The sequence below is a fragment of the Trichomycterus rosablanca genome, chromosome 5, assembly GCF_030014385.1.
Source record: "Trichomycterus rosablanca isolate fTriRos1 chromosome 5, fTriRos1.hap1, whole genome shotgun sequence".
NCBI lineage: Eukaryota > Metazoa > Chordata > Actinopteri > Siluriformes > Trichomycteridae > Trichomycterus > Trichomycterus rosablanca.
The window spans coordinates 9,598,024-9,624,399 of NC_085992.1; the positions used below are offsets into that span (position 1 = coordinate 9,598,024).

The window sequence follows — 26,376 nt, forward strand, 5'->3', positions numbered from 1 at the left end:
AACATTTCTCTGTGATAATACAGATTTAACTGTTGCATAAATATGGCTTTTTTTCTTAATCTCTATAAATGGAGATGTTCCAGCGTATACTGTGAGATTAAGTGACTCGACCATAAATAATAAACTTTAACTAACACTAATATAAGCTTATTAAAGGTATTTCACATCTCGATCAAGCCAGAATAAAATAGAAATGAATGAGAACTGAATACTGCAGTGGAATAGTATCCACTTATCTTGTTTGTATTGTGTGTGTGTGGTGTGGTGCGAGTTTAGGTGGTTCTTCAGCAGACAGAGCCTGAAGGATCTGACTCTCCTATAGTGTAGAAGTCTGGAATGGGCAGCCCAGTGTGAAGAGTCACCTACACACAAGCACAAAAAAAGTAACCTTTCAGACTATATACATCAACTGCCCAGCTGGTTGATAGCACAGCTGAGATTTAAACTTTTGACTTTTACATCTTACCCAATTTACATTTGTATGAAACTCCAGAAAGGCCAAGTGGGCCAGTGATAGCTCAGTGGTTAAGGTACTGGACTAGTAAACAAAAGGTTGCCGGTTCAAGCCCCGCCACCACCAAGTTGCCACTGTTGGGTCCCTGAGCAAGGCCCTTAACCCTCAATTGCTCATTGTGTTCAGCTCATTGTGTAAGTCGCTTTGGATAAAAGCGTCTGCTGAAAATGTAAAAAGTGTTTTTTTTATCTTGTGATCTCAAAAAACTAAATCAAAGGTTTTCTGGACACCATGACATTTTATAAGTGTTCTTATGAAAAAAATGTTGCGCTACACTCCAGCAAAGCTGGCAAATCCTATTAAGTGACAAACACCAATTTAAAAATGGTCTTGCATACAAAATGTCCTGCATCTTACACATACAGTTATTTCTTCTTGTGTCCCTAAAGTAAAAACAAATGCATGGATTCATGATGTGATGAACAAAACAAAGGCAGCTTATGCATTTGTTCAGCAGAAAATGTGTGATCATACAAATTTTCCTTTCTTGAGATAATGAGAACAATAAGTCCTGATCTCAAGAAAATAGATCCTGATCTCAAGAAAACAGCTGCATGATCCCGAGGAAATAAATTCTGATCTCAAGAAAAAAGTCCTAATTTTACAAAATAAGTCCTGATCTCAAGAAAATAAGTCCTAACCTGAAAAAATAGGTCCTGATCTCTACAAAATAAGTCCTGATCTCAAGTAAATAACTCCTAATCTGAAGAAAATAAGTCCTGATCTCTACAAAATAAGTCCTAATCTCAAGAAAATAAATTCTGATCTGTAAAAAATAGGTCCTGATCTCGAGAAAATAGATCCTGAGCTTAAGAAAGTAGGTCCTGATCTCAAGAGAATAGGTCCTGATCTTAAGAAAATAAGTCCTAATCTCAAGAAAAAAGTCCTGATCTTAAGAAGATAACTCCTGATATGAGAAAATAGGTCCTGATGTTAAGAAAATAAGTCCTGTTTCTAGGAAATATGTCCTGATCTCAAGAAAAAAGGTCCTGATCTCAATAATTTCTGATCTCAAGAAAAAAGGTCCTGATCTCAAGAAAATAGATCGTGATCTTAAGTAAATATGTCTTGAATATATCTGAAGGAAATTTACATTTTACATTTACATTTTCTGCATTTAGCAGACGCTCTTATCCAGAGCGACTTACAGAAGTGCTTCCATAGTAAACATTTCATTTCTCAAGTTTTAGTAAACAACAGTCAAAGAACACAAATCTGCTGAAACCTGTTAGAACCAAAGTGGTTTTTTTTTTTGTTTGTTTGTTTTTTGATTAATGAAATGGAAAAAATTTTTTAGTAAATAGGTATAGGTCAGCTTAAGTGTTAAATTGTTTAAGTGTTTAAGTGTTAAAGTGTTAAAGTGTTAAAAGTGTGGTTAGCTTAAATAGGTTCTGATCTCTAGAAAACCACTTCTGTTATCTTAAAACACAATAAATAAATAGCACATGGCCTTTCTGAACTTCTGTACATTTGAGCATTAAATACATTAAATGTATTAATGTCTTACTGTTTTGTTCTTGACTAAACCATCCTATAAACTGAGACTTTTCTCTAAATCAATAGAGCTATAATCATAATATAATCAGTGTATAATAGTGAATCCACCATGTTTTTTTCCCCTGTATTTGCTAAACCTAAGACAAGAACATGGAACTATTATACACTTAACACTGTTTTATTTAAGATCTACCAGTACAGAACCATATTTTTATAGTTACTGCTGTGTGTGCTGGTTAATCATTGTGGCTATACAGTGATACCTGGACATTGCGGTTGAGGCTGATGGTGGGGTAGTAAAGACCCTCCAGTGAGTCGAAGGCCACAGGACCTTGCTGCTCATCATTAATAAGAAACAACAAAATCCCTCGGGTGAAATCCAACAGAACACCCACTGTTGCTCCTTTACCTATCCCTCCATCCGTCCTGAAAAGAAGACAAAGAGATTCTAAAATTAAAGCCTGATCTCTATTATTGATCTATACTATTACTGCGTAGGACCCCGGTTCTTTGTGGGATGGGTTTTAAAAAATGTAGTAAACATGCCTTTGGCATTTTGGTACATGTTGAAAAATTGCATCACATAACTGCAGTAAATCTATCAGCTGCAAATCACATTTTCATGCTAAATGTAGTTATTGCAGGATGAGTAAACTATGGCTTTTAAGAGATTTGCACAATAAGCAACAAAACCCTTCTGGTTTTTCCATTCAAGCCATACTGAAGTGGTATCAGAGGTCCAGATTGTGCCAAGAAAACAATTCCAACACCATTACACCAACACAACTAGCCAGAGCCGCTGGCACAAGTTAGGTTGCATTTATGGATTCATGCTGTTTACATCAAATTCTTAACCTTCCATCAGCCTGATGCTGCATAAATATAGATAAATCAGATCAGGCAACCTATCTGATCACTGGCTATGTTTACATGAAGATTAATTCACATTATATATTAGGACTAAATCTAGAATCTCTAGAATCTGATGAAAAGCTCAGTTTACATCCACGCTACAAGTAATACAATCCAAAATGATGCACATGCGTACCACTTAGTGTAAGTACCACTTAGTGTACACATTACCATGACAACAAGCATCAAGTCAGTCCAGTCAGAGGAGCAACAGTATGTTAGTTGGTGTGGTCGTTTTTTAATTGCATTAAAATTATGGCAGACTCAAGAAAATTTATTAAAGAATGGATGAGAGAAAGATGTTATGTCATGCAACATTCCGAGGCACATACATTTTTTTTAATGCATTTTCTCCCTTTTTCTCCCAATTTTTAGCTCGTCCAATTTTTACCCAATTGCATTACGCTTCCTCTCTACTGGTGCTGACCCCCGCCCCGATTGAGGAGAGCAAACTGACATAAGCCCCCTCCGACACGTGAGCAGTAGCCGACTGCATCTTTTCACCTGCTCGAGGCAGTTCATATGCAGATCAGCCTTGTGCATGGAGAGACACACCCTGATCAACGCATTATTTCTCTACTCTCTGCAGACGGCATCAATCAGCCAACAGAGGTCGTAATTGCATCAGTTATGAGGAGTCCCTATCCAGCTCCCTTCCTGGATGAACAACAGCCAAACGTTGTTCATATAGCCGCCCAGCCGGATGACAGAGCTGAGAGTCAATACCATGTATTTGAAATCCCAGCTCTGGTGTGCTAGGATATTTTACCGCTGTGCCACCTGAGTGGCCGTGGCACATAATTTTTTTAAAGTTTGCAGCATAAACGTCTCTTCTGCAGACCAGTTTTTCGCTCTTCTATTGAACAAATTATTTAAAGGATTACCCACCTTGTTTAATCAGATAATAATTGTATTTGACTAGTCTATTCTGATTAAGGTGTATACATGGACGTATTGTATTCCGATTAATTACTGTCACGTTTGGGTAAACCTGTAGCCTTAGACTGTTTGTGCTTATCTACAGAAGTGTACTGCTGTTGTAGCATGTCTGCCTGAAGGTGTGATGTGTTGTGCATTTTAATATGCTTGGTTGTAAAGAGTGGTTATTTAAGTTTCCTCCATAGCCTTCCTGTCTGTTTAAAACTGTCTGACCATTCTCATCTGACCTCTTTGATTAACAGACCTGTAGAACTGCCGCACACTGGATGTTTTTTGTTCGAAGTTTTATGTACCATTTTGTTTAAACTTTAGAGACAATTCCAGGAGATCAGCAGGAGATCTTAAATACTCATACCAACCTGTGTGACACCAAAACCCTTGCCACAATCAAACTCCCTTCTCATTCTGATGATTAATGTAAAGATAACTAAAGCTCAGGACTCATCTATCTGTCCATTTACATTGAATGGTTTTGATCTCACCACCAGTGCTTGTTCTGAAACTTTAATCTAAACCTATATAACAAGCAGATATGTCAGAAATCTACAAATCATTTTTAGTATAATATTATATAAATATAATTATATATTATATAAATAATATTACTCTAAAAAGTGTTCATATTTGTACCACAGTTTAAAAACAGATGTTAAAAATTTTTTTTGTCTATTTTCAGTCATTGCACCTTATACATATACAGTACATAGTACATTAACACACACACACACATTTCTGTACCTGTTAGTGTGTGAGTTGTTGTGCATGAACCAGGAGCGGTTGTTGTCCACATACATCGCCCAGGCCTTATCGTCCTTTCCCAACATGACATCCTTCAGCACATCAGCCCGAGCAATCCCAAACGCAGGGTCTGGATGGTTGTCGTAGCGGTCGATGGTCATCTCCCAGTAATGTACACCACGGGAGAAGGGTGTGTTTCCCATGATAACCCGGTCATCATAACTGTTACATGTGACTGTTAGGTTGTCATTGGATAGTATGATGTCCGGATGGGCTGATACAGGGTCAAAAATGAACCAGGCAACTGCAGGGAAGACACACACATGCATTCAAAAAACTGTTATATTTTATTTGTTCAATTAATATACACTGAATATGGGTGTTTATGCCTGAGACATTTCAGTGCAAACATACTGGCATTCACACAAACAGAACACACACACACACACTCAGCAGCAACTGTGAGACAGACGTGAATACGATTGTAGTGAGGATAAAAAACAGGACGCAGGACGCGAAGGTTTTTCGGTTGAGAAAGCCGTCCATACCTGTAGCTAGAGCGTTAATATCACATGAGGCAAGTCCAGCTGACATGGAAGAGAGAAAAGGACAGAGAGAGGGAAGGGGAGAGAGCGAAAGGGGGTGTTAAGGTGAAAATAAAAGAAAGAAGCGATGATAGAAGGAAAATTCATGAGAGTGGGAGGTAAAGCAGCTTATTGGAGAGGCTGGATATGCGCAGTGCTATAATGAAACAGTCATAAAGCCTTTTTAATAATGGTATAACATTTATTCATCCACCAAGATGCCCACGGTACAACATGTAAGAATAATGACCATCTGGTTGTCCTAATATTAGTAACAAATACAAACCTATTTTTATTTTTTATTTAATGGTAGTTAATCTTTGTTTATGCCTGGAAGACACTACAAGACCCACTAACAAGTTAAATAAGCATTAATTAATAATTAACACAATCATTAAAAAAAAAAAAAAAGGAATGCTATACTTTTATTGTGCCCAGTGATTCCAAGGAAACCGCACCTACCGCAACCCTGACCAGGATACAGCGGTTTTAAAACATAAAAATAAAACAGCAGCAAACTGTAATTCAATAAAACTATATCACACATATGGGTGGCACGGTGGCATGGTGGGTAGCACTGTCGCCTCACAGCAAGATGGTTCTAGGTTCGATTCCCAAGTGGATCAGTCTGGGTCCTTTCTATTGAGAGTTTGCATGTTCCCCCTGTGCCTGTGTGGGTTTCCTCCGGGTGATCTGGTTTCCTCCCACAGTTTAAAGATTAATTGGAGATAATAAATCCCCCCCTAAGTATGAACATGTGTGTAAATGTGTGTGTGTGGTTGCCCTGTGATGGACTGTTGACCGGTCCGGGGTGTTTCCTGCCTTTCGAACAATAAATCAGACCCACTGCGACCCAGATCAAGACACAGCAGTGTTAAAACAGACAATAAATGAATGAATATCACACATCATGCACATAAATGTCAAGAAGTCTGAATACTTCTCGAATTTCCCCCATGGGGATCAATAAAGGAATCTTGTCTTACTTAATGAATCCACTGTATGCCTTAGATATTACACAGGAAATAGCAGGATTGATAGCAGCATTCAGACAATCCTCATGAACAGCATCAGCGGTACTCAGAGACACAAAAGCTTAGATTCTAATGTTTCTGTTTCCTGCTGCACACTGATTAGGAAAATACAGGCAACATACTGAACACATCCAGCTCCCCTACTTATCAGAAGCCAAGCATAGTTAATGGGGAAAAAGCGAGCAGCTGTGTGTATGTACAGTAACAAAGACAACACCACTTACTCTCAGAGGTCTGCATGACCAAGGTCTTGCTGTACTGCCCCACACCACTGGTATTAAAGGCTTTAACACGAGACCTATATGCGCTGTTGAAGTGCAGTCCGTCCACCGTGCATATTGTCTCCGCGCCAACGTAAACTTCCTGTGAAATACACATCAGTGTAAGAGCATATATGTACTAAAATATATACATTTCTTTATTCATTGTCTATTTTACCACGTCTATATCCTGGTCAGGGTCACAGTGAGTACAATTCACTTGGCGAAAAGTAAGAAACACCCCGGACAGGTCACCAGTCAATCACAGGGCAAACACATATGCACACACATTTACACTTAAGGGATATTTTTGGTAACTCCAATTAACTTGACTGTATGTCTTTGGACTGTGGGAAGAAAACAGAGCATCCAGAGGAAACCCACACAGACTCCACACAGGGGAGAGCATGCAAACTCCACACAGAAAGGACCTGGACCGCTCCACCTGGGAATCGAACCCAGGACCTTCTTGCTGTGAGGCGACAGTGCTACCCAAACAATATGCTATATTTAAATATAATGAGTTGTATAAAATGTAAGAAGGTGGAACGGTGGTAGAGTGGGTAGCACTATCACTTCACAGAAAGAAGGGCCTGGGTTTGATTCCCCAGCCCGGTGACCAGGGCCCTTTCTGTTAGTGGAGTTTGTATGTTCTCCCTGTGTCCATGTGGGTTTCCTCTGGGTGCTCCGGTTCCTCCCAGTACAAAAACTGTGCTAAACATGTGTGTGTGTGCCCTGTGATGGACTGACAACCTGTCCAGGGTGTTTCCTGCTTTTTGCCCAATGCATCGGACACACCACAACCCTGACCAGGATAAATCAGTGGTAAAACAAACAAAGAATAAATAAATAAATTAACCGTGTTTAATGCTTTTGTCTTTATATGTCTTTAAAAAAATAGAGCAGAAATCAGAACAGAAGAACCTGGGTGCCTAAAAAAGAGCTTGGCCTGTTTAGAGAGGAAGTGTGTGTGTGTGTGTGTAAAAATAGAATCCTGCAATAAAGACCTAAAATGTACATCAGACAGGGTATGGGTCATGTTTAATAGCCTTTACTGGTCTTACATACAAATGTAAGAAAGTTTGGGGGTGTGAACCGCACACGCATCGGAGGGAGCGTGTGTCAGGCAAATATACTCTTCTCGGATGCGACAGGGGTCCCCAGCAGCAAAAGACTAATTGGCTATGCTAAATTGGGAGAAAAAAGGAGAAAGTGCTTCAATAAAATAGTAAAAATAAAAGAAGGAAACCCCAGCACCAAAATCAGCACCTTAAAGCTCTGCTGACATTTGTTTGTGATGTCAATCTAAATATTTTAAATGCAAAGGTTTTGTGTGTTTGATGTTCAAGTGTTTTTCTGTTTGTGTATTCAGGGATGATATTTACCCTAAACTGTCCTCCATTGCCATCGTCCAGCTCTAGTATGTAGCCGTCCACAACAATGGTGGACAGAGGAGGCTGCTTCCATGAAAGAGTGGCACTGTTGGTTTGAGTACAGCACTCCTCCAGCTGCAGGATTGGAGCTGCAGGAACTACACACACACACACACACACACACACAGAGGCAAAAACGTCTCAGTATGCACACTAATAACATATCAAACATATTAAGTCACACACACACACACACACACACACACACACTTTATAGTACCTTTCATCTGTACAAAGTCCAGCTGGTGGATGGTCTGTAGCAGTGGACCGCTGTCCAGCGTCAGGTCAAAGTCACTGGTCATACGTGGCGTGAGTGTTCCTTTACCCCACTGACCTTCTGTCATATGTACCCGGCGAATCAGAGCATCAGAGATCTATACACACATACACAAATACACTTAATAAAGGGAACATACATACTGACAAGCTGTTCACTGGGTGTGTCATTACTACTAAGAACATTGAATTTTTTGTCTATCTGTCTGAAAAATTACACACTGTAACTGAAATACACTTTGTAGATATAAAAACTATGTTTCTATGTTAAAGCCGAAGTTCTACTTTGTTAAAATGTGTCTGCTGAGAGAGGATGAAACAAATTCAATCAAAATAAGCAAGATTTGCTTTTTTTTAACTAAAAAAAAAATATCTAATAGCAGTTGCATAGCTTGTGTCTCTTAATCCACATATGCCATGAAACAGAATGATGTATTCCAGTATTCTAACACTTTACTACAATAAGTACTATTGTATGTACCATTAACTTAATATGTTAAAAATATGTGAAAAAAAGTTTGGAAATAATGTTTGGAAATAATACTCACATTTAATTAAGCCTTTAAATTAATATACAAAATGCTCTGCAGACAAACTATTTAGAAAACAAGATATTTACTGGAATTATGGGTTTAAAATGCTGTAGGATGCTTGATATGAATGACCTGTAGGAAACCACTGGGGTCGTTCTCTTTGATGACTTCCATGCAGTACTCCATCAAGCCTGTCGTTTGCCTTAACTTTACTGTACAGTGAGAGATCTGATCACGCACCACCTGACGGACAGAAGAAACACTCACAGTGAGAGAGATGATAATGAGAAGGGAAAAGACAAAGAAACTAAAAAATTCAAAAGCGATAAGGTAAACCTTTAGTTATTACACTCTCTGAATCTAAATTGGTTAGATTTATCTTAAACAAGCTGATAAAATGTCTTTCCCTTCTTACTGCTATACTGGTGCTGAGGCTGGGTTGCTAAGCAACTGTAGAAAGGCTCTCTGTATTCTCTGTGAAGAAGCATCATGTGTGTTTTTCTTTTTTGTGTACATGTACGTGTGTTTGCAAAAAACCCTTTATTAGCCGCTTCTCTCTTAAACAAAAATGTTGTCTCCCCTCTAAACGTAATAACGAAGAGCTCGCGGTTTGAGATCATTTGTGACTTCCAGCTGGCATCAAACTAGGCATGTGTGTGTGGGTGGGTGTCTCCTTCCTCTCACTTGAAGCACTTTACAATTCTGGAGAGCTAACATTTTGGTAACATAGCAACAGATCCGTCGTTCCATGGAGACCAGAGGCAATTGTAGGCCTGAATTAATAAATAAAAAAATGCTAAACTGTGGGTGAGTCGGCCAAATTTAAATCAGGGGGATCACAATACAGCATAGCACAACACTACATACAACACAGCACAGCAGAGACCAGCACAATGCAACACAGTGTAACAAAGCACATCACAACACTGTACAGTATACCCAAGTATATCTCAGAGTTAGAATCTTTATTCGCCAAGGACCAGGTGTACAGGGAATTTCTCTTGGTGCAGGTATCAGCATATTGTAGATCAATAAAAATATAGGAAAGATATACTATACATGGGGCTCTACTAAATTCACAGGGAAATTTGCTTAATTTCACAACCTCGTTTTTTTAAAAATCACAGATTTCATCGGTTTTTAAGAGAAGAAGCACACTGTATGGAATCCCCAAAAGGACAAAATGTACTCAAAACGTAAACACATACATCAAACATTGTCAGCACACTACACCACAGAACTGTCTGTTACACTAACGTAATTGCATATGATTGCTAGAACCACCTCATATTGCATATTGTGCCTCATATTTGATACTTCGCGTAAAGTAAAAATGTTAAATCGCTAAACACAAACCTTAAATTTAGAATTTTACAGCAAAATACATATTTCACGGTCCGTGATGCAATTTTTTACGTTTATATATATATACAAAGAATAGAGACATAAATAAACAGTAAACTATCACAACTTTAAGTAAAAATTGAAATAAATTATGCAATTGAGATATACAGTACACTGACAAACTTAATCTATAGTGGAATACGCAGAGCAAGGGTGATGAGCATAATGATAATGTGCGTCATTCGACACTGCTATCTAAGCTCACATTGCATCTGATATTAGTTGTTAGTGGTAATTTCTTTAAGTTGTAGCTGATCAATCAAACCGTACCTGCATCACAGTAAATACTCTCTGCTAAAGGCTTAGTGTTTAAAAGCTGCTGTTAAATAGTGAAAATGGTAAATCATAAAGTCAGAACAATGCTTTGAACTTGCAAAACAAAGATATACATATGTTAATAAATATCGTTATTTTAAATTAAGACAATGGTGTAAGAACAAGTAAACAGTGAGGACAGCAATAACTCAAATGATAATCAATTTAATGCTGTGTAACTGGTTTTATTTTAGTAAAAGCACTGCTGTATATCAGAGGGGAACCGTCGGGGCCCTCTAGTCCCTCAGAGAGGGCCTAAGATATTTTAGAAAATAATATATATATAATAGTATAATGTGTATAATTGAGTTCTAATTGTATTTTATCTACTCATAATTTAAACAAATATTTAAACACATACAAACCTAAGCAAACAAATCCCTACCTATACCTGCCTATTCAATTTGTGTTGAAATGTAAATAATCAAATTAAAGAAGCCTGTTTGTTACCCTCTCTAGTTGCTAGAAAGAGTGTTGTGTGATGTAATGAAACATCAATATCAAATGGCAGTGAAACTGAGCAATCATATTGACCCTTTTAGTGGGTAGGTTTTGAGAAGTATATGGACACCCCTCATAAATACTGAGCTGTGGCATACAGCTTTGTTTTAGCAGATCTTATACTGACCATTAAATGGCTTAATGGTTTCTGATTATTTTAGATGAAAGGTCAGGAGAAACTCACTTCTCAAAGCAAGAAAAGCAAAGAACCTTGGAGGTGTCAGGTGCCAGCAGGTAATTTCCATAATGTTAATGGGTCGTCCTCTACGCAGATGTGCACCATGTAAATGTTTAAAATATTTGGAACCTGTGTGCATACAGTTTGTATGTGTGTTTACCAAAAGCTTGTGCTCATGCTCTTTGGTCACTCTGGTCAGTAGCTGTGCTTTTCTGCGGTTCAAAGCATCAATCAGGGCGTCACACTGAGCAACCAAGCAAGCTTCAAATTCAACTCCATTCTCCTGAGAAACACACACACACAAACACACACACACACACACACACACACACACACACACACACACACGCACACACATCAAAGAAAGTTAGACTGGCATTTTAGTCTCCAGAAAGTAATACAGGTCAAGCACTTCCAGAACTTTCTATTCATTTCTCATATTATTTCATTACAAACCTCTCTGCTCTCTCACATCCATCATGCTACATTGATTACCTGTATGTGCTGCACCATGTTTCTGAGCTGAACAAGGAACTCTTTGGCCTCAGTGGCTCGATCAGACAGAACGTTCAGTGCCTGTGACAGCTGCCCCTGGAGAGAGACATAGAGAGAGAAATAGTCAGACAGTAAAAGACACACGTTTCCTCTTAAATACAAACGCTTATAAAAGGTGAAGTTGATTTTAAAGAGACATATGGAGCCATTAAGACGTATTTTGTCGGGAATCAATCATTATTTTAATAAGACAACGCCATGCCTCATTCTGCACATGCTACAACAGCGTGGCTTTGTAGACAGAGAGTACAAGTGCTTGACTGGCCTGCCTGCATCGTGAAGAGGAGAATCAGACAACCAAGATCATGGACTGTTAATCAGCTGAGGTCTTGTATTAATCAAAAAGTTAACTTTAAAAACTGCAAAAGTCTCCAAACCTTTAAAAAGTTAAAGTAGCCGCTCAGGTGGCGCAGCGATAAAAACACATGCTAGCACACCAGAGCTGGGATTTTAAATACATCGTATCGAGTCTCGGCTCTGCCATCTGACTAGGCTGAGCAGCCACATGAACAACGATTGGCCTGTTGTTCATATAGGGGTGGGGTATTAAAGCCGGATAGAGACTCTTTGTAGTGGATGCACTGCGACCTCTGCTGGCTGATTGATGGCGCCTGCACAGAGGCGGGGAAAGAGTGTGGATCAGGGTGTGTCTCTCCGTACACAAGGCTGATTCGCATACATGCACTTGCCTAATGTGGGTGACAAAACGCATATGGCTGCTGCCCACGTATTGGACGGGGCGTGGGTTAGCTTTGTTCTCCTCAAATCAGAGCGGGGGTGGAGAGGAAGCGTGACGCAATTGGACGCACTAAAAAGTTGGGAGAAAAAGTGGAGAAAATGCATAAACAAAAATGCTAGTGATAGTAAAAGTAATAGTAAATGGTAAAACAGTGGTAAACATGCCTTTGTCCCACTTTTTCAAGTGTGCTGTAGATAACAAAATCTGTATTTGTTTATTTTGATAAAATACAATCAAGTTGGTCAGTAAAAACATTGGAAATCTTTTCTTTGCACTTCTGTCAGTCATACAAAGGTTCAAGAGAATAAACAAATTACATAACAAATCTAATAAAACCCTGCTCTGTACCACACAACCTTCAAGCCACTAGTCTCCTTCATCTTGATCCACCTAAAAATGAAGGAAGACACGCATCAGAGCTATTCTCTGTACTAGCACCCAAGTGGCGGAATGAACTCCCCCTGTCTGTTCATACATCGGTGTCCTCAAAAGACGACTGAAGACCCACCTTTTTACTAAGCACTTAGGCTGAGCCGCTTTGGCATTGCACCTGTTTAACCAATAAGATCTTCTCAAACCGCCTCTCAAATTGCAGTTTAAGCAACATTATTGGTCAGATCTCAGGACAACCACCCAAAAAGCTGAGCTAGTTTTGCTCTCTTAGACTCCTCACAACAAATTCAGGGCTAAAACTCTCTTTTTTATATTTTAGAGAAAGAATAAAAGCCGTTTTGTTGTTGATGTTGAACTCAGAAGAACTCAGAGTCCTTGTGTTTCTTTAAAGAATGTGGTATTTTCACCCTTTGGCCGGTCTATACACTAGCACTATCCCCCTAAAATTTGGGAACTAATCTTAGTATAAATTATAGTATCTTTAATGGTCTGAATATCAGTTCTGTTGCTATGATATGTGATTAAGTGGAAACACTGCTGACCTATAATGTCTTATAACAGAACAAATAAAAAATGGATGTAGGGGAAAGGGCTTGAATCAGTGTAGTGTGTGTAAGAGCAGTACAGAAACGTATGAACAGGAAACAGACCACATGAGACTCGATTGACCCTTCTTTTCCTGAGTGTGGGAATTACACAAGTCAAAAAAATACAAACCCCATTTCAGAGAAAGTTGGGAAGTTTAGTGAAATGCAATAAAAAGAAGAAGCTGTGAGAATAGCATAATACATTAGTAAGAATGAATATGTAAGGCAGAATACACACAAAAAATTTATCTGTAAGATAATGGCATGCATGAGACATTACAAAACCAGATGGCAGACAAAGCAGAGCAGAATGACACAGTGTGGAGTCTGATCCTAAAAGGGTGTTCTTTTATAGAAAACCACCACATTCTAAGCAAAACAGATCCTGAATGCAATCTGACCAACTTGAACTGACCTCTGCTCACCACATAGATGTTCTCCTGTCTAGGATTTCACTGTAACCTGCCAGCACTTCAGAACTATGGTTTACCATTTGTGTACTTTTGCAATAGATCTGTAGTTTGTACAGTTACTAAAATCAAAGTTATAACAAATGACATCCTTTCCCCTGTGAGTTTACGACCTACATTTTACAGGGACACATGGACAGCATCATTCTTGCAAAGACATTAAACAGCAAGAGGTACAAAGCAGATGATCTGATACAGATACAGGGTAAGTGTCCACAATCTCAACCTTAAAAAACAATGGCATAGAATTACCTGGTTGTACCGAAACAGCCTGAGACAGGTATGCACTTCCTAATTTTTTGTAAAGATAGTCTTTGAAGAAGGACACACAGTACCATGCGCTGCAAAATCTTGAACATCCAAGCCCCCTATTCTTAGCTTCCTTTCTCTTCCTTTTCCTATGACAACTTCTTTGCCACTCCACTGCCCCAAATGTAAAAAAATGGTATTACTGTCTCTACCTGTCATAACCGTTGCTGCTGTTAACACTGCTTTTTTTCACAAAATTAACTACTACTGTTATTAATACTATTATGTTGTTAATATTGTAAATGCATTTTTGCTGTATTGATGTTCGCTGATGGTTCACTTGTCGCTGATCAATTATTGATTGTAATACACAATAATGTTTATGGGTGTACTGTCTAGTACACAATTTTGGCCTGATTTTCAAGTTTCTGTGGTTTCTCGGTAACTAGACTTGACATGTACCCACCATAAGCACTTGGGTAGTGTGCACTGCTCACTGACCCAATATCTCCAGTTGCTGCTCAGTATTTAGGTTGCCCAGCATGTTTGTAAGTATCAGTCATGTAATGTGCATTTTAAAGTGGCTAGTTGCAAGTCTAATGTTTAGAAACAGCCGAAGCAAAAAATGGAATAGAAAGAATAGAAGGAATAGAAAATCCAAGAAGCAAATTATGAAGAGCATGCCATTTTTCCAGCTTGACAGGTGTCCTTACTCACTATATATCAGGATGTAAAGGGAGCGTCTGTGTCCCAAATACCACATATCTACTTAAAAAGTATGGTTAATTAATTCCTCACCAATGATGGGTTTACTATTTTAACCACATTGTGGTAAAGAAAAAATAGAGTGTAGTTTGAGACACAGTTCTTCAGTGTTCTGGATGAAGCAGCATCTCCCCTCTATCTGCGTGCAGCCTAATAAAGCAAGTTTAATAAATTGTAGCTAAATATTATCAATAGAGCAGCTCTGATCCTTCACATTTTTAAAAAGATTTTCAGCACCCTGCTTCCTCCAACCAGAACTCATGTATTTTTATATATACACTATTCTGCACTATTTAGTGGGTACATTCATGCTTTTATTTTGTGAAACAGTCTGGCACAGTCTATGTTGGTGACTGACTGACATAGATAGATGGATAGATCACTTCATCAATCCCAAAGGGAAAGTCAGTAAGTGTGCACTCCCCTGTGATCACAAAAAACAACTGCAATGGATTCAGTTGTCCAGAGTGCACTGTCCAGTGATTCAGAGTTTTTAAAGTTGTGTAGTGTGCACTAGGTTTAAGTGAACAGTATGTGAAATATCTGAAGCAGTGAGCATGCTGTGACTAAATGATTTCCTGTAGTGCTATTGCACCCAATTAATTATGCTCCTTTTTTCACTGCTGTGGGTGACAGAGCGAGTGTGAGGCTGAAAGCAACTGTCAGAGCTGATCAATCTGTGCATGTTGCTTTAGTCTCTAAATGCTCAACCAATCACATTGTACTTCTACCCTGCTCCAACCAATAGCATTGCACTTCTACACTTCTCTACCCCTTTACACTGCACTTCTAACTTGCTTTAATCAATCACATTGTACATCTAACCTGTTCTAACCGATCACACTGCACATCTAACATATTCTAACCAATCACACTGCACTTGTGGAATGCCTTCTCAAATAAAAGGAGGCTGGTGTCACGGCAGAACATGGGCATCACTTACTAACCCATCTACCTATGGGCAGTTTATAGCAGCCAATCCACCTAACAGCTTGTATGTTACAGGTAAATTAAAATCTGTGTATTCAGAGTACTTCTAATAGACAGTGGCTGGAGCCAAGGGTCGCCAGGTCTCTAGGACACAATCTGCTGTGCCATTGTGGTGTATATTTGAAATGCATGATATCTGACCCCTTTCTAATTACTTCTACTGGATGGTTTGGCAGCAAAAAGCAGCATATTGACGCCTAGAGCAATGCAATCTGTTTAGAATGAAAGTGCCAAATATGTGCTGTTCATTAAAATTTGGCAATAGGCTTCTAATTAAAATAGAAGGGTTCTGCACACTGTAAAGCTCCCACACATTGTAACCTAAAATGAAATAAAGTGGTGAGAAAAAATATTTGCCCCTCTGATTGCCTCTGGTAGAGCATATTTGTCCAGCTAAAGCGTAAAACCACTAACCAGACCCTATATTACACAATTCACCAAAAACACCAAATCACTACCCTTTCCAAAATAAAATGGTTGATGCAAACAAAAATTTTTTTATTTGAAGTGTTTCTGTGGGAAATTGTTAAATCAGGCACTCATCCCCTCTGTGCATCCCCTCCTTCATACTAATCAAATCATGTTTTTATGAAACTTGCTTTGTACACAGTGCCTCAGCCATACTGAATAAATTCGGAATTGAGAACAGAAATTTGTGTGTACTGTGCTGGGATGAGTGGATAAGACACAGCAATGCTGATGGAGTTTTTAAACACCTCACTGTCCCTGCTGGACTGAGAATAGTCCACCAACCAAAAATATATCCAGCCAATAGCACCCTGGTCTAGAAGATAACAAACTCAAACAGCAGCAATAGATGAGCGATCGTCTCTGACTTTACATCTACAAGGTGGACCAACTAGGTAGGAGTGTCTAATAGAGTGGACAGTGAGTGGACACGGTATTTAAAAACTCTGCAGCGCTGCTGTGTCTGATCCACTCATACCAGCACAACACACACTAACACACCACCACCATGTCAGTGTCACTGCACTGCTGAGAATGATCCACCACCTAAATAATACCTGCTCTGTGGAGGTCCTGTGGGGGTCCTGACCATTAAAGAACAGGGTGAAAGCAGGCTAAAATAAGTATGTAAATAAATAGATGGACTACAGTCAGTACTTGTAGAACTACAAAGTGCTTCTATATGGTAAGTGGAGCTGATAAAATGGACAGTGAGTGTAGAAACAAGGAGGTGGTTTTAATGCTATGGCTGATCAGTGTATATTTCATCCTATTGTTTTTCCCACATAGTATCTCTTTATAATATCTGTTGAGAAAATGAGCATTTATAAAAACTGTTAGATAGTATCAATCATATCCAAAATACGTATATAAATACATTCATATATTTATATGGTAAGTATTTTAAAAAGCGTCTTGTCTTTCCATAATGTTACATGTCTATGACTTCATGGTATATTATATTTGTATAATAAAATAGTCCAAATAATGCAGGCCTGTCTTTGCTTAAACACCCATGGAATAGCCAAGAACTATGCATTAGGAACTGGATTCCATTTTAGGTCAAACTATCTAGATTAAGATTAATACACACCCAAACTGCTGAATTAAACACCTCTTACTTGTGTATATGTATACTTCACTTGAGAGACTGTGAGCCACTCGATTCAAAGCTTTTTAAATTCATCACTTATTATAAGCTGTCACTCAGTGACTGTCACTTCCTGGCATCAGTGACCACTGGAATAAATTACATTGTTCTCCACTTGCTCTGACTCTCTTGTGTCACTCCTTCCTTCACCATCCTAAAGATACAAAATCAAACATTTTGGGAAGTATACCCCCCCCCCCCCCCCCCCTCCCAAGATTAATTCTTTTATTCAGATTCTGCTTTGTTTGATTTGGTTGTCCTACACATATAATAACTGTGTGTAATCCAAGGATTAGATTTATTTGCTGAATTGAGGATAATCAATATTTAGATATAGATCTATACCACAGCACAGTAGTTCAAACACACCTGCAACAGAAAAACTATAGATCTGCACTAGCTTTCTGTGGACATGGGAATCTGATACATCTCCACAACAACAGAGCCCACATACAAAGGATCCCTTTGTCTGAGAAACAAGAGGAAAGGAACGACTGCAAAGGCAAACACTCACAGATATACACACCAAAGACACACAGTTACAGCTGTATATGTCCGTGTACAATTTCTGTTTTAATCTAAAGGATCCAGATTATTTATACACTCCACACAAAGCTATACATACACCAGAATAGTCTCAGTACCACCTGTGAGAAATATATGAGAAGGTAGCTGCAGTGCCTAATAATTGAGTTCAGTGGTTAAGGTACTGGACTAGTATTCAGAAAGTGGCTGCTTCATCCTCTAGTCCACTGCCAAATTGCCAGTTTTGGGCCCCTGAGCAGGGCCTGTAACCCTCAGTTGCTTGCATTGTATTCAGTCACACCCGTGACTGTCACTTTGGATAAAAGTGTCTGCTAAATGCTGTAAATGTAAGTCCATTTTCATTTAACTTATACACATCATTACTTTTCTTTTTTTATAAAAAAAAGTGTATAACCATGTTATGACCATGTGCTATACACACCATACTAAGCCACACACATTCTGTATCTGGCCTAGAGGGATTTATGCAGTCATGAATCATTCAGAAGTCATGGACAAAAACAGTTACCCAAAACAATATAATAAAGTCTTTAATAATGGTAGTGACCATTGTCCCTATTCTTTGGAATGTTGTCATTCACGTTAGTAGCAGTACACAGGACCTCTTTTCAGTCTATAACCCTCCTAACATTAACGTTCATCATGAACCTGATGGTAAACAGTGATGGCCAGCTTTATTTTTAAATGCTAATGAGTACAGTCACACCTTATTTATCATGGGACCACCATGCTAAAATTCATGGGAGGGCAGATATTCAGAAATATCTTTCAAGGCCAGTGTGAAACACAGACGACTTGATATACAGACCACTGAGTCTTGGACCTTGACCAATAAAACAGTGGTATGGTGTGATGAGTTAACTGTCGCCATATTTTCTACAACAAAAATAGCTACACTGATGTTGTTAGCGAGAGCTTTAAGATATTGGCTGCATCTTTTACTTAATTAGCAGATTTAGTTAGTGCTTTTAATTAACTTTTTGATAATGACTTAATCTACAGTACATTCAGGACACTAAACTAGTTGAACCAGTATGATGTTAATGTTCAATTTAACTTAATGGGAGAAGTTACTCAAGCACAAAGTAAGATGTAGATCTTGTATAACAGCATTCTGATATGGATTAAAGTGGATCTTCTAATAATATTTATACAATAATACTTGGTTTCATTATATATACACATACACTGATCAGCCATAACATTAAAACCACCTCCTTGTTCTACACTCACTGTCCATTTTATCAGCTCCACTTACCATATAGAAGCACTTTGTACTTCTACAATTACTGACTGTAGTCCATCTGTTTCTCTACATACTTTTTTAGCCTGCTTTCACTCTGTTCTTCAATGGTCAGGACCACCACAGAGCAGGTATTATTTAGGTGGTGGATCATTCTCAGCACTGCAGTGACAATGACATGGTGGTGGTGTGTTAGTGTGTGTTGTGCTGGTATGAGTGGATCAGACACAGCAGCGCTGCTGGAGTTTTTAAATACTGTGTCCACTCACTGTCCACTCTATTAGACACTCCTACCTAGTTGGTCCACCTTGTAGATGTAAAGTCAGAGACGATCACTCATCTATTGCTGCTGTTTGAGTTGGTCATCTTCTAGACCAGAGGTCACTAACAGGCGGACCGCGGTCCGGATCCGGACCCAGAAGCTGTCCCATACGGACCCGGACCTACAGCCAAAACAGAAGGTTATTATTTGAAACCTGACGGAGCGCTTCTATTTTAACCGGCGCAGCTTTTGTAGTCTTTACGGTAGCGGTTTAGCGGATGAGAAAACGCACAGACCAATCATGTGACACCACTCAGCCAATCAAGTCTGTGCATTCCAGCCGGTAAACACTGCGACTCTACAGTGCAGACAGATGAGAGAGTTAGAGGCGAGTTACATGTGGAAAGACGGTGGAAAGAAAAAGAAAGATAGCAAACGTAGAAAAAACGAAGGGAGAGATACAGACGACTGTGCAGGAGAAAGTTGAGAAAAAGACGAGTGAGACAGGAGACAAATAGCGCTCTCCAAAAAAGAAACGTGTACAGCAAAAATACAGCATTTAATCCGTGATGGAGAGACTCATTTCTGTTCTTACTTCCCACTGGAGCACAATTTATTTTTATTTTCTCTTAATTTGATAAGAGAAAGGTTTGATAAGGTGGGGCGGCCCGGGTCCTCTCTGTGTGGAGTTTGCATGTTCTCCCCGTGTTCGCGTGGGTTTACTCCAGGTGCTCCGGTTTCCTCCCACAGTACAAAGACGTGCAAGTGAGGTGAATTGGAGACACTAAATTGTCCATGACTGTATTCGATATAAACTTGTGACCTGATGAACCTTGTGACCTGATGAACCTTGTGTAATGAGTAACTACCGTTCCTGTCATGATGTAACCAAAGTGTAAAACATGACGTTAAAATCCTAATAAACAAACAGACATCTGATTTGACAGTCAGTTATTGATTACATGCAGATGTTGATACAACTACTAGGCTATTTATATATAATATATATCAATATATATGTTATATATATATATATACTGTATATATATATATATATATATATATATATATATATATGTATATATATATATATATATATATATATATATATATATATATATATATATATATATATATATATATATATATATATATATTATATACAGTATATATAGTTAAACATTCCGGACCTTTGCTTCAAGAAATTTTCTCTAACTGGACCTCTTTACATTTTAGTTGAATACCCCTGGTGTAGGGCCTCCTTTTGCGGCCAATACAGCGTCAATTCGTCTTGGAAATGACATATACAAGTCCTGCACAGTGGTCAGAGGGATTTTAAGCCATTCTTCTTGCAGGATAGTGGCCAGGTCACTACGTGATGCTGGTGGAGGAAAACGTTTCCTGACTCGCTTCTCCAAAACACCCCAAAGTGGCTCAATAATATTTAGATCTGGTGACTGTGCAGGCCATGGGAGATGTTCAACTTCACTTTCATGTTCATCAAACCAATCTTTCACCAGTCTTGCTGTGTGTATTGGTGCATTGTCATCCTGATACACGGCACCGCCTTCAGGATACAATGTTTGAACCATTGGATGCACATGGTCCTCCAGAATGGTTCGGTAGTCCTTGGCAGTGACGCGCCCATCTAGCACAAGTATTGGGCCAAGGGAATGCCATGATATGGCAGCCTAAACCATCACTGATCCACCCCCATGCTTCACTCTGGGCATGCAACAGTCTGGGTGGTACGCTTCTTTGGGGCTTCTCCACACCGTAACTCTCCCGGATGTGGGGAAAACAGTAAAGGTGGACTCATCAGAGAACAATACATGTTTCACATTGTCCACAGCCCAAGATTGATTGAAACCGACGTTTGGCATTGGCACGAGTGACCAAAGGTTTGGCTATAGCAGCCCGGCTGTGTATATTGACCCTGTGGAGCTCCCGACAGACAGTTCTGGTGGAAACAGGAGAGTTGAGGTGCACATTTAATTCTGCCGTGATTTGGGCAGCCGTGGTTTTATGTTTTTTGGATACAATCCGGGTTAGCACCCGAACATCCCTTTCAGACAGCTTCCTCTTGCGTCCACAGTTAATCCTGTTGGATGTGGTTTGTCCTTCTTGGTGGTATGCTGACATTACCCTGGATACCGTGGCTCTTGATACATCACAAAGACTTGCTGTCTTGGTCACAGATGCGCCAGCAAGACGTGCACCAACAATTTGTCCCCTTTTGAACTCTGGTATGTCACCCATAATGTTGTGTGCATTGCAATATTTTGAGCAAAACTGTGCTCTTACCCTGCTAATTGAACCTTCACACTCTGCTCTTACTGGTGCAATGTGCAATTAATGAAGATTGGCCACCAGACTGGTCCAATTTAGCCATGAAACCTCCCACCCTAAAATGACAGGTGTTTCAGTTTCATTGTCCAACCCCTGTATATACAGTATATATAGTTAAACATTCCGGACCTTTGCTTCAAGAAATTTTCTCTAACTGGACCTCTTTACATTTTAGTTGAATACCCCTGTTCTAGACCTTCAGTGGTTAAAGGACGCTCCCCATGGGGCGCTGTTGGCTGGATATTTTTGGTTGGTGGACTATTCTCAGTTCAGCGTTGACAGTGAGGTGTTTAAAAACTCCAGCAGCGCTGCTGTGTCAGATCCACTCATACCAGCACAACACACACTAACACACCACCACCATGTCAGTGTCACTGCAGTGCTGAGAATGATTCACCACCCAAATAATACCTACTTTGTAGTGGTCCTGTGGGGGTCCTGACCATTGAAGAACAGCATGAAAGGGGGCTAACAAAACATGCAGAGAAAATAGACAGTAAGTGTGGTAACAAGGAGGTGGTTTTAATGTTATGGCTGACCAGTGTATATATAACATAAACCTGTGGTACTGCTCTGTAACAAATGTATAAAGTGATCAAACCTTATATTTGAACTTCAGTTCTGTTCTCCTACAACTGTCCTACATTTTCTCCTCACTAATAAACATGGTGGGGAAATGACTATCTCTGTGAAGTTCTCAAACAGACACATTGATTTATTCTTCTTGACCTGTAAGCCTCTCAAGATAAAAGGTCCTGCCAAATGAATAAATGTAAATGATTGTGAGAAGAGTTATGGAGTGAGGCGTTCCTCCCCTACTTACTTTTTTGGCTTCTAAAGAAGCACACACACAGTGAAAGATCAGTCATCTTACTGCTGCCGACCAAACACACACATGCCTTTAACAACACCATGGAGACAAAAACACACATCCCTTTAACGTCACCATGGAGATGCCTTTTTATGGACAGGTAGAAAAGTGCCCTAATAATGCTCTACATTCCATGCACCAGCTAAAGCACACATAAAATACTATTAAAACAGAACACAGAGGTGGCAACATTTTCTTTTAAACCTGAACCTAACATAGCGTTTGATCTGGGTGTACAGGATCAACCACGTAACACTTTGTGAATGAGATTTACAGTATGTCCTTCCCTACTGTGTTCTGTTTGACCTAAATCTTTTCGCTTGTGTTTTGAGTTTTACCAGTTCTACCACATCTGTCTTTCCCTGCCAAGTTTCTGTCCAATCAGATTAGATAGTATAACTGCAGTGTCACAGTACCACATGATTGGCTCTCATTGCACATGGCATTCTTCAATGGAGGTTCTTTGGAATTGAAAATTTACACTTTAAGGGAGTGTAGTAGTAGCAGTGTGGCTAATGTTAACATTAAGTAAATGTTAAAAAAGTCTCATTGGATTCATGGTGGAAATCTACAAAACTGTTGTTTATGTAATTCAAAATTTTTGATTGTTATTTATATTTAATTGATACTTTTTCACTTAAGACTCTTTGTTTACCAGTTGCATGTATCGTTTATTGCTTCTCTCTTTTAACATAGTTTTATTTTTTGGAATTTGCTCTTTATATCTATTACTGATGTACTTAATGTACTGTAATTTATCTGTACCCTTGTACCCTCATTCATTGGGTACCTTGAAAAGTCCTTTTGAATGAAATTATATTATTATTATTCATTCATTCATTCATTCTCTCATCCGCTTATCCAATTAGGGTCGCGGGGAAGGGGGGGTGCTGGAGCCTATCCCAGCTTTTCAGTGGGCGCAAGGCACACAGTAACACCCTGGACAGGACACCACACATACACACACACCCATTCACTTATAGGGCAATTCAGTGTCTCCAATTAACCTGACTGCATGTTTTTGGACTGTGGGAGGAAACCGGAGCTCCCGGAGGAAACCCACGCAGACACGGGGAGAACATGCAAACTCCGCACAAAAAAGACCTGGACCGCCCCGCCTGGGGATCGAACCCAGGACCTTCTTGCTGTGAGGCGACAGTGCTACCCACTAAACCACCGTGTCGCCCCTTTATTATTATTATTATTATTGTATCAGAAATTTGCTTTACAGACTCTAATAAAGAAAGCAGAATTGTTTATAGCCTCTCCAGTAATACATGGAACAACACATACGGACAATAGGATCAGATGCTTGTACTGGGTTGGTCTTGTTTTGTCATTGGTGTTTTGTACTTGCAATGTGTAAAAATACATTCACATGTACGGGAAGTGTATTTACATGCAGTCTGGTGATTTTAATTATTTGTACAACTGTATTTTGTGACTGTTTCTGTTAAAGAAAACCTTTTACAACAGTGTTATTTTAATTGTGTGGTATCTGGAAACCTTTGTGGTATAAATAATACAGATCAACTTAGGTTATTAATTTAGCTGTGTGGAGAGCTTTATAATGTAATGAACTTTGTGGCATCTCCCCCCAATACCTTGTTAGTGGATATGATTGGCAGGTGACTTCTCAGTAGTCATGTAAACAGGGCTAGTTCATGTGCACCCAATGAAAAGTACATGTAACTGGTCTCTTGGCAAGGGTAAAAAGAAAATGTAAACGGTCTTACATTGAGACCTAATTCATCTGGAGCGTCAGGAGTAACCGAAGCAAATCTAAATAAACTTATGTCTGTATCATAAGCTGCTTAAAATATGGGCGGGACTGTCCACATTCTTTTGTTGTCTATTTTTACCATTGCTTTTTACCACTCCTTTATTCTAGCTTTGTAAGCACAATTCACCGGGCAAAAAAGTAGGAAACACCCTGGACAGGTTGCCAGTCCATCACACAGCACACACACATCTAAGGCTATTTTAGTATCTCCAGTTAACCAGACTGCATGTCTTTGGACTGTGGGAGGAAACCCACACAAACACTGGGTGAACATGCAAACTCCATACAGAAAGGACCCTGACCACTCCACCTGAGAACTGAACCCAGGACTTTCTCGCTGTGAAACAACAGTGCTACCCACCGTGCCACCGTGCCACCCTGTCCACAGTCAAACAAGCTGTTGTATGTATAGTATGCTATTTATGGACAAGTGTGTTCTAATTATGTAGTAACAAAAAAAGAACAGCTGGAAAGGACTGCTTTTAAGTATATTTAAAAGACAAAAACAGTATATGCAAAATTTTTAAACTATACGTTTAGATCTTCAACTGGGCAGCGCAGTGGCTCAGTGGGTAGCACTGTCGCCTCACAGCAAGAAGGTCCTGGGTTCGATCCCCATGTTGAGTTTGCATGTTCTCACGGTGTCCGCGTGGGTTTCCTCCGGGAGCTCCGGTTTCCTCCCACAGTCCAAAAAACATGCAAGTGAGGTGAATTGGAGATACAAAATTGCCCATGACTGTGGGAACTTGTGAACTGATGAATCTTGTGTAACAAGTAACTACGTCCTGTCATAAATGTAACCAAGAGTGTAAAACATGATGTTAAAATCCTAATAAATAAATAAGATCTTCAGCTATGAGCATTGAGGTCTGATGATTAGGATTAAAGAGTCTTGAGTATTCCACAGACTCACCTTGTGCAGCTTCCACATTGCCCCAAGAGCCTTGACCTCATGTGCTGAATGTTTGCCCTCTTCCAGGCACTGGTAGCACACTGGAGTCTTACACTGCACACAGTACATGCTGAGGTTCTCCAGATCGTGCTCGGTGCAGGTAGAGGTTTTGCGCGGACTGGTTCTCCGGCTGATGCGTCCCTGTGCGGGTGGTACTAAGCGATGCTTGGCGAGGGGACCGCGAGGCGGGTGGCAGCGCAGGCGGCACGGGTCGCAGTAAAACACGTCGCACTGCTCACACATGGCTGTCGCTTCCCGTGGACTTTTCTCACACAGCTGGCAGCGGAGCGCGGCCTCTTTGCTCTGCTGATAGCGGTCCACGACCGCTTCTAACACTCGGTTTTTGGCGAAGCCGCGCAGTCCGCGCTCGTCAAGGGTCAGGCTGCGGTGACACTGCGGGCAGGTGAGACAGGCGTTGCGGGGGATCGGTGGTAAACCTCCGGGCGGCGCGAGCAGCTGATGGTGAGTCTGCGGTGCCACTGCGGGCATAGCGGCCGGAGGGAACACCCGCACTCCGTTTGGTGACTTCTGGCAAGGTGTGGTGGGTGCACTCGCGAAGCCGCCGTAGGAGCCGTAACCGCTGTCTGATTCGCTGTAAAGACTCATTTTATCCAGGTCCAGGTAGTCGTAATCAGACGGTGCGGAGCTGGGGGGGCGACCGCCCTGTGGAGATTCAGCGTCCGGCGTTTGCACCAGGATGTTCCGGGCGCAGGCAAGGCAGATGTTGTGTGAACACGGTAAGATGATGGGCTCGCGATAAAAAGAGCCGCACACCGGGCATTTAAGCTCCTCTTCCATTTCGTCCATTTTTGCTAGAGTAATTAATTAATGTGTTTACAGCGATAGATCTAAAATACAACCAGCTTCCCTCCTTCCTCAGGTCGTC

At 40.0% G+C, this 26,376-nt stretch overlaps 1 protein-coding gene across 2 annotated transcripts; it reads right to left on the reverse strand.

Moving 5' to 3' along the window:
* Positions 1-218: 218 nt before the first annotated feature.
* On the reverse strand, positions 219-26,376 carry trim9 (tripartite motif containing 9). Of its 2 annotated transcripts, XM_062994833.1 has the most exons (11): positions 25,452-26,376; positions 11,614-11,709; positions 11,279-11,401; positions 8,853-8,963; positions 8,132-8,285; positions 7,864-8,009; positions 6,443-6,581; positions 5,149-5,187; positions 4,601-4,904; positions 2,275-2,437; positions 219-362 (listed from the first exon to the last, which is right to left on the reverse strand). In XM_062994833.1, exons 1-11 carry the CDS (start codon positions 26,295-26,297, stop codon positions 285-287), a joined length of 2,199 nt encoding a protein of 732 aa, XP_062850903.1. In that variant the 5' UTR covers positions 26,298-26,376; the 3' UTR covers positions 219-284. The 2 variants fall into 2 exon arrangements, with proteins under 2 accessions (XP_062850903.1, XP_062850904.1); XM_062994834.1 differs by lacking the exon at positions 5,149-5,187.

What these genes read in the sequence shown, in the direction of transcription:
- trim9 (XM_062994833.1), bottom strand. Translation starts at nt 26,297, where the DNA reads ATGGACGAAATGGAAGAGGAGCTTAAATGCCCGGTGTGCGGCTCTTTT. An exon ending in ACCCCAGTGGTTTCCTACAG is followed by an intron (nt 8,286 to 8,852) that starts GTCATTCATATC and finishes ATGTGTGTATAG; the next exon opens with ATCTCTGATGCTCTGATTCG. An exon ending in GCCTCAACCGCAATGTCCAG is followed by an intron (nt 363 to 2,274) that starts GTATCACTGTAT and finishes GCTTGTGTGTAG; the next exon opens with GTGACTCTTCACACTGGGCT.